This window comes from Perna viridis, chromosome 1 (genome assembly GCF_037379345.1).
Source record: "Perna viridis isolate PV_CMFRI_1.1 ecotype Kerala chromosome 1, ASM3737934v1, whole genome shotgun sequence".
Taxonomy (NCBI): Eukaryota; Metazoa; Mollusca; class Bivalvia; order Mytilida; family Mytilidae; genus Perna; species Perna viridis.
The window spans coordinates 67,905,148-67,914,853 of NC_142445.1; the positions used below are offsets into that span (position 1 = coordinate 67,905,148).

The following is a 9,706-nucleotide window of genomic DNA, read 5'->3' on the forward strand; positions in this document are numbered from 1 at the left end:
AATATCATTTTTTTATGTTGCCTCATTAATAGTATGTACCATGTGTTAATTATAGACATTAGAAAAATAATGTTCCCCAAATGATCGTTTAAAAATTATGTATAACACTTTTTTTTATAACTTAAATTAAATTCTTGGATCTGCCATATCAATATTATTTTATTCATTGATGCATATAAGTGTCGAAGAATCAAAGTGCGGGGTATTTACTGACGTGCGAAAAAAAAGAACTACTAATACTTGGTTTCTTTTTCTCGGACTTCACACTTTCTAGTCAATAAAATTCAAGGCGAAAGTTGTATTATTTGCGTTAATTTCTAAAACGTTAAATGCTGAAATTGAAGGAGCGCGCAATAAAAGATCACGAAGGTTCTCGGACTTGACTTTCACTGAATGGATTGCAATATTTTTTTTCACATAGGTTAAAAATACCATTTATATTTGATTAACTTTAATACTCAATTCATAATGCAGTCTTGTACTTCTCGTTTCAAGATCAGAAAATGATATCAAGGTTGAGGGTTTTTGTGTGGGTTGATCATAATGACGTATAGAAATGTTTTACAAATCATATATAAAAAAAGAGTCTTCGTTGTCGAATTGGAAAAACTTATTAGGTTTAGACATTGTAATGGAGAAAAGGCTCCTCGGATATGTTTACCAATGGTCCTGCTATTATTTAGGTGAGTTTCGACACAAACATAATATACTTTGAACCTTTGTGACTTAAGTAAGCTTGATACATGTTTTCGTAAACTTATACGTTATAAGAAAGTTACATGAATTGGTTCACATTACAAGAATTTTTTTCTGCAACATTAGCAACACAAATATAGACTCATGCAAGGTTGATTTTTAATTTTCAGAATAAATGCATTATCATAAGAAACCTATACACAAATTGTTCCTATTTAATTACTGGAGCTAGTTCGCGACAACATATATTTCATTCAAATCATATTATGGGATAATTTATTTCATCTTTTAAAAATGCTCTATTATGAAAATATAACTGTGAGTATTTTTAACATTTATAGACCAATCATCAAAAGGTCCAAAATGTCAACCGTTGCACTCAATACTTATAATAGCCAGTAAATAATGTCGTTGTTATCAATGTTCGTCTTGCACATTTGTGATTTATAAGTGGTCTGCTGATTCGAAAGATGTTACTCATTGACCATCAAGATAAACAGCTCTCAACAAAAGACTACAGTTTCAGCACTGAAACATTCTCATGATAGAAATTCGTTATAAAAGTCCTGCATTCGGGATGGCGAGGCCAGCCATTAATTCAATTAAGGTTCCTCCATGAAAAATTGCAGGAAGTCCTAAAGTGATCAGTATTTCTGTACGTAACGATTGTATTGCGGTGCTAACTTATGTTATTCAAGCTGGATTTCGATGTCGGTGACATGAGGGTAGACATGATTGAGTACCATGGTTCGTGACCTAAGATCAGGAACTTTACCCTGGGGCTTAGAAAAAAAATGATATCTCGTCGAATTACCCTTTCTATGTTCGTTTTTTTAATTTGGAGTTTAACAATTTTAATTTTGTTGAACAAACGCAATCACATGTATAAAAGCATTTCAGCTGCAAAGATGTTTGTATCTTTTATTCATTTTGTAAACCATGCGACTGACACTCCAATGTATTATTTTGTAATTTTGAAATATTTGCATATGTTACACTTTAATATTAAAATCAAATTGTTACTACCTATTTTTTATTGTCTATAATTTTCTATGACACTGCATGGTCATAAATATTACTTTATGTTAAATTTGTAAGACACGAAAGTACTTATTTTTTTTAAAATTAAATTATTATGAATCAAGTTCTTATCAAAAGTGTCTTTTATAAAAGGTTGGTGGTGGACTAGCTCAGTATGCTATAACAATTATGAGGGATACTCTTTTGGGTGTTTTGATACTGCTCAACCTTTCTGCAACGCCGATGAGAAACTGCCTGAAGATCCTTTCAAAAAAATCAAAATAACGTTCGAACTGTATACTAGAAGTAATGTTGGCAACAAACAGTTGATCGATATATTTAAAGAAAACAGCGTGACGACTTCAAACTTCGACGAAACAAAGAAGACGGTAGTTATCATACATGGATTTCGTGGATCAAGCAGCGATCAATGGGTTATTGACATGAGAAAGACGTTGCTACAAAACGTTAGTATAATGCAGATGAAAGGGTTGAAATGAAAAAGTAAAATTGCAAAAAGCAACATTTTGTTCTGCATCTTCATCTTATTACATACAATGTCTTCACAAACAAGGCTTTACAGGCTGGTCTGTCTATCTAAAAGAATAATCAAAGGAACCAATAATAAACTAATACAACTGCATGAAATCTTTCATAGTAAGTAACAAATTAAAGGTTGATTCATTTATTTTGCTTAATCATATGTAAATACTGTCAACTTCAGGAAGCGGTAGTTAGTGCATAACATGTTCCAGTGTATTGAGATGCAATGTTACTAGTTCAGTTGTTAGGAGGCTTGACTTAAATTGATTAAACAAAAGAACAAAAATGCTTAATAACTCGGAACTATGCAGAATTTCAATAATAACATATAACATGATGTATTAACAGACAATGTAATACCAGGGCAACATTTTTGTTTGTTTGTTTTGTTTTGTTTTTATTTTGTTTTTCCCTTTATCAGAATTTACTGAATATTAACGTGTTTATTAAAGGAGAATGTTAATGTAATTGCTGTTGACTGGGCTGCAGGCGCCAATGATGCCCTAGATTACTATCAAGCTGTAGCCAACACACGCATTGTTGGAGCCGTCACAGGGCACATGATTTTAATGCTTCGCCGACTAACTCAAATCAGTTTTGACCAGTTTCATATAGTTGGTCACAGTCTTGGTGCACATGCCGCAGGATATGCAGGTGAAACGATGAAAGATTTCAAATTAGGACGTATTACAGGTACATTATGATCATCTTAAATGAAGCGCAAAGAGAGAATCGAATATATATGAATACATATAAATTTGAAATATTCGAACGTCATGTCCAATGTAAAAATAGGCTTAAACTCGGGAATATAAAATATTCATATCTTCCATTGTTATTCTAGCTACGTAACAATATAAGCGTAATATCAAGGAATGATCTTGCAATCTAGCTTGCAAGAGTAATCAAGGGAACCAAGGTTATAGCGGTAATCAAAAGAATGTAATCCAGGGACAAAGACCAGACGTGGAAAACAGACATACACAACACAGAACATAAAATAACTAAAACCATACATACAAAGTAACAAAAGCAAATGAGCAACTCAGACTCCACTAAAAACTGGGAGCATGGATCCAGGTGCACCGGTAGGGTAGGCATGTGTATTTTACACATAATAATTTATTTTCCATTTGACAGTATCGAGTTTTACCACTCTGTTTTTGACAAATATAAAAACAAAACAAGTTTGATAACTTGTTAGTGTAAGTTTACCTTAAAAGGTGGATCCGTTTGTTTCCTCTTTTTCAGTTTAACGCTACGTAGGAAAGGTGGAATGTTGTTCACCTATCCCCATCTGCCCGTTGAATATTTTCTGCAGCTTTTTTGTCTTCAACTTCTTGTCCAAGACACTGCATATTTTACACTTGCTGCATATATGTTGTCATATCGCGTATTTACTAACGTTTTATGCGACAAAATATCCAGTTCGAAAGAATTTGGTTTATTTCTATATTCTAATGTTAGATTGTTGGGATATCACTAGTGGTAACGGCTTACAGTGATCTTCCCATTAGTTTCAGTGTTATAGTATGTTTTATAAAGTGCTGCTATCTATGAGCATAAACAGAACCATTTTTTTTAAATTTGTGTTACAGCTTTGAAAAAACTAATCATAGAAATTATATACCATTTACTTAGAGCATTTTTTGTGGCAAATGTAAAATATCCTTTATATGCAAATGTATTTATGTTTAACAAGAAGTGTAGATGACAACACACATTCGAAACGGATGGCACAGAAAGTTGTTTTGTAATGTAATCCGGGAAATTATATATAGTATTTATATTAGCATTGTTGTGTGGTCAAAACTTCAGTGACATTTATCTAGAAATAATTTTGTAAATCCGTGTAAGTTTCACATTAATATTCTAGCGGCTTATCAGTATTAATGTTGACCGGAGTAAAGCTAATCGAAAACCCTAATTCATTTGATATTAACTATCAGGTGCAAATTTGCTAAAAACCTGATACTATTTTCCTGGAAGTTCCATTAAAATTAAAGAGGAAAGGAGGTACTGACCAAATAAATCGCAAAAAGAATAAGCACACAAAAAAAGTATATTAAGCAAAAAAGTTATACAAATTGAATGTTGAGTTATCATACCATGAATCGTCCAAGATTTTCTAATAAGACTTCAGATAGTTTGATAGAGAGTTGCAAGTACGGTTCATGAAATGAAAATAAAAAAAAACAATTTGTACTATCATTATTTAAAAAGTGATCCGTATAGTTACCGGGGAAACCCTTCACCAAACATAGGTGTCTGACTCTTCATCAAGTTTCTTGTCCATATGTTTATCTAACTAGTATTACATCGAGATAGCCCCTTCACTAAAGTAATCATTACCAAGATAATATTGGTTTCTGATGTTAGAGTTAGTACATCATGCATGCTTCCAATGACGTAAAAATATACAAATGTAAAGAAAAATAAAAGTATGCAAGAAGGTAACATAAGTTCAATATCATGCACTGGTACAAATATGACTTCACTAGGAAAAAAAGAAAGAAAAACATGTTTATTTTTTACATTTGGAAATGGATCGTGTAGTATAAGTATAATTTGAACTGTAGTACAGTTGTAAATGATTTTAATACCATTTTAAAAAACTTATATATATATATTGAAATGAATGGAAAGGTTATTGGTTTACATTTTAGTAAATATTACTGTTTTCAGGGCATCATTTTTTTCTTGCAAGTAAGTATACTGCCCATTTTTCTTGACAAATATGAATTCAATATGTGAGCTTTGACCACAAGCTTCCCCAATCCGGTTATATAATGAGAATTATTTTAGGCTTGGATCCAGCAAAGCCTGCATTTGAAGATTGGGACGCAATTGTTCGTCTAGACGCCACAGATGCAACATATGTTGATGTTATCCACACCGATATAAAGTGTGAGTATATGCACCTCATTACCTCAACAAGTGTATTTGCATTTTTGAAATTATGTAATAAGGTAAGAAATTGGCGACTTTCCGACAGTAATGCAGTATGGCCGAACACTAAAGTGAATGTAGCATCAATGGCAAAAAATTCAGTTAACATGTTAATAAGTTAACGACACCCATATAGACTATATCTCGTAAATTCGTAAATTGCATACATTTTTCAAAGAATTCCTCTGATAATTCTACATTTGTTCAATTCTATGGTACGTTAAAATTTTGCATGATTTCATGACTTTCGTATCTACTCTTTCGAAATATATCATAAAAAAACGATTTGACTTACCCATTATATTGAAGGGTTTGGAATAGAATCGCCAATAGGACATGCTGATTTCTATCCAAACAATGGCTATGATCAACCTGGTTGTGAGAGTCTTAGTGAGGTATTTTTGTCTTCATTCACAGATTTCGAAGGTAAAGTTATTAATGATCATCTTTCATATTGTATTTAACATATTTTCCTTCATATCTATTGTATGGTTAAAAGATTATTAAGTGTTCATAACAATGTGTTGTTTAGGTTTATCGGGCAAAAGTAGATGAATTACTGAACAGAACTTTTCATTTGGGACCTGAAAAATAGCACCCTAGATCGTCTTAAATGCTATAACGGAAAGATGTATAATTGGCTCATTTTGTTTATATATAAGAGCAGAAGTTTAATGTTTATTTTGGTGTAGAAAAAACATTCATGCACTTTGGAGACAACTCCTTTTCATGAAATAGTGCAGAATCAGAATGTGGAAAGATTCAGTATTTTGAAACAATGCACAGCATCCCCACCATTTCTTTGTGAGATAAGTAGTCAAAGCCTTTCCCTCTTTGGCACGCAATCTAAGCACCACTATCTGTATCAGTTTTTTTTCTCTGGTATGTTTTAAATCCGTAAACATTCAAGCGTGCCACAACTTCCCTTGCAACTTCACCATTTGGTGCTGGCATTCCATGTACAATACATGATAATGACGCTGCATTTCGTTTAGAGTTTAAACAATGGGTATAACTTGAATAGGACTCTAATATATTGATTTATATATTCTTAAAAAGAAATGTTGATAAATAAGTATCTACTTTAGAGTTTGCATTTATATTTATTACAGAACAATGTCTTCCAGTTTTGTGGTATGAAAAATGCGACATACACACCAAATTCATTAAACAGAACACAATCTTAACCTTAATTGTGTTCCTTAAATTAATAATTTAAAAGCTAAAATAATTATGAAATTCAAAACTGTCTTGTGGCCTTCTGTGTAAATGTAAATTTATATCATGAATAATGTTTGCAGTATTTATTAGAGGGAGACATACGTATAGTAAGTTGGACTATATATTCTATCCAGATACATACCCCATAATATGCATTGAATGTGTTTCAACAAAACGTGGTGTATTTTAGCCTTAATACTGCTGCTTTATTTCGTTTAGGTGCAGCCGAAGGAATTGCCTGTAATCACTTGCGTGCAATTTACCTTTTCGTTTCTTCAATAAGTTGCACCAATTACAACGGAAAACCCTGCAGCTCCGAGGACGACGCTAAGAACTCCATGTGTGAGTCTTGTGGAAACGGATGTAATGCTATGGGATACAACAGTGCTAATATTATACAGCCACAGACCTATTATCTTACGACTGATTCCGTTTCACCATTCTGCTACAAATCTAGCGTAAAACGTGTCTTAGGATTACTGAAAAAATATTCGAAAAAACTCATTGCTTAGAGTATGAAAGTATTTCAATTGTCTTAAGAAAGTCATTAGTTAGTTTAAGTTATTTTAAATCCGTTCTATTGCGAATTTCTTATTGTAATAACATAAAAGTTTTTACACGTGCGACTTTTTATGTCAGTCAAACTGAAAACTAGAACTAACTTTTTTATGTTTCTAAGAAAACGAGAAACAGTATATTGGTTATTATGATTATTATGAACTATTTTTCAGAAACCTACCTTGAATACTTATTGGTTTTTTTTGTTGTTTTTTTTTTTTTTTTTTTTTTTTTTTTTTTTTTTTTGTTCACAAAGAGTTGCTAGATATGTTCTAAAGGTAAATGTTGTAATTTGTTTTTTTGTAGCTTACAAATTTGTTTGAAAACACTATATTTTAAGTTCTCCCTTGGTTTAGGTCGGTTTCATCACATTTATCCAACTTTGAAAATTGCCCATTCCAATTTGTCCAACATTTGAAAATTGCCTATTCCCATTTATCCAACTTCAGTTTTGGGTAAACATAGATTGTATTTGTTTAGCACTAAATAGGTGTCTTTAGAAAAAAAATGTCAAGAAATATATACCTGTATGCAATACCAACATGATAGGAAAATATGATAAAACTGATTAAAATTTCAAACTTTTTGAGATTTTTTTAAAGAAAAAAATGGAATAAAAACTTAAATATTTTATTAAATTAAATTATAAATAATTTATGCATATATATTATAAAAATGAATAAGTTGCTTTTGTCAATTCGATAACTACTTTGTTATAAAATGAGGAATTGGACTTAATTACATGAATTAAACATGTAATTATCTTTAAAGAAGTTAAACCTTATATGCAAAATTGTCATTTTCAATTATTTTTAATGATTCTTTGTGATAATCACATATAACAAATCTAAGCTTTCGTTACACTTCCATATTATTGTATTAAGCCATCCAAGCATCCAAGTCAATATATTCAACAATATTTTCAAAATATGGAACGGTGTTCAGTAAGCATCCCTTAGCTCTCAGTCAAATAACTCATTAGTCAAAATGGAAAACGCACAAGTAAGAGTTCAGCTTATGCCACATACTTGTGCTCACTTCCTAGCAGTTGCTGGATACATATACATCATGATGAAGACCAGAAAAAAGGGACGAGACGCTGAACTCAGTGACCAGCTTTAACGACTACGTGACAGAACAGTTGGTTGATCGAGAATCGGAGCATTGGAACCACCATTCGACTGAGGGACCCAGGACCACAAATCAAATTGAGGAATGGCATCACCAACCTAACGAGGCTCACCGAAACTTATACCTGATTATTCAGAAACTTCTGAACACACAGGCTTCGACAGAGATCCGACTGATACATTAAGCTGCAGGGGGTAAACGCAAGACCAGGAAACTCTAGTACCGGACCATCGACAACCGACTCACTCAGCTGAAAGACAGACTTCAACAAGAGCAGATCCACGTGTACGACTACACTGACGCAATCTCCCAACTGTTAGCACTTGGTTGAAAATTGTATTAAAATTTTGTGTCGATGTACAGTTCTGATAATGTTTAATATTTTTGTGTTTAAGATTATCTGTATGTTATATTATGCTTAATATTATACAATAAACATATGAATGATATTTTTCTTCTTTTGAAGCCCAAAACAATTAATTTCTTTCAACATGATTGAATGGCTTATGCGTAAAAAATGCAGTCATACAGAACAAAACAGAAAATAACAGGTAGAAATATTATCACTAGAATTACTCAGAGAAAAACAAAATTCAAAACAATATTAAAAAAAAGAAACGGAAATTAAGCAAGATCACAATACTGGAGTCAAAAAATGAAAAAAAAAAAAGAAAAGAAAACAACTTTACTGTGAAATAAAAAAAATAAGGACAGCTTAATATCATCATACAAAATTGTTACTTTCATGTATTAAAAGCACAAAAAATCAGAGAAAAGAAAAAAAATCACATTCGGTGGTTAATTCATGTATTAAAAAGTACAGAAAAAACATCTTGAAAAATATCCAGTCTTTATTCAAGAGTTGTCATATTTCAATAGTCATATAACCCAAGCTCTATTAAGAATCCTTTGTTCTTAATTAACTTTGATATCAATTATCTAACTTTTATTTTTACCTGTATTACCTGAAATTTCAAAAAGTTTGATAAATGGGAGTGAACCTTTTCTCCCTTGGTTTTTCATTTGCTACATGTGTACAATTCAACTTCGACTTTTCTGAGCAACTCGGCGGGTGTTTCTAGAAAAGCAGAGGGCGCTTACCCTACCGGTGAACCTGGTCCATGCTCCCAGTTTTCAGTGGAGTCCGAGTTGCTCATTTACTTTTGTTACTTTGTATGTATGATTTTAGTTACTTTATGTTCTTTGTTGTGTATGTCTATTTTCCATGTCTGGTCTTTGTCCCTGGATTGCATTCTTTTTATACCGCTATAACCTTGGTTCCCTTGATTACTCTTTCATAAAAGACGAAAATCGACATAATCTCTATAAACAACATAAAACGAATAACAATGAATATGAAAAACAACAAACATAAAAAATCAACGACAACCATTGGGCCCTGTCCTTGGAAAGGTTGATTGATTGATTGATGTCGGGGATAAATGACTTCGAAATGAAGAATGGGATGGGACACATGGATAATGGGGTCGACAAATTTAGATTGCCACTGGTAATAGGGAGAGATGGGTAGGATCGGGCAATTTCGCCTCCCGTGGCGGAGCCCCATGGTTCCTATTCCGCGAGAATA

The 9,706-nt window shown here is 32.2% G+C and overlaps 1 protein-coding gene across 1 annotated transcript; it reads left to right on the top strand.

The window, feature by feature from the left end:
• Positions 1 to 534: 534 nt before the first annotated feature.
• LOC148630085 (pancreatic lipase-related protein 2-like) lies at positions 535 to 8,567 on the top strand. The gene is made up of 6 exons (XM_088560722.1): positions 535 to 683; positions 1,870 to 2,183; positions 2,712 to 2,952; positions 5,065 to 5,166; positions 5,518 to 5,634; positions 6,649 to 8,567. Exons 1-6 carry the CDS (start codon positions 557 to 559, stop codon positions 6,939 to 6,941), a joined length of 1,194 nt encoding a protein of 397 aa, XP_088416848.1. The 5' UTR covers positions 535 to 556; the 3' UTR covers positions 6,942 to 8,567.
• Positions 8,568 to 9,706: the final 1,139 nt, after the last annotated feature.

What these genes read in the sequence shown, in the direction of transcription:
- LOC148630085 (XM_088560722.1), top strand. Translation starts at nt 557, where the DNA reads ATGTTTTACAAATCATATATAAAAAAAGAGTCTTCGTTGTCGAATTGG. An exon ending in CAAATTAGGACGTATTACAG is followed by an intron (nt 2,953 to 5,064) that starts GTACATTATGAT and finishes GAATTATTTTAG; the next exon opens with GCTTGGATCCAGCAAAGCCT. An exon ending in TTCATTCACAGATTTCGAAG is followed by an intron (nt 5,635 to 6,648) that starts GTAAAGTTATTA and finishes TATTTCGTTTAG; the next exon opens with GTGCAGCCGAAGGAATTGCC.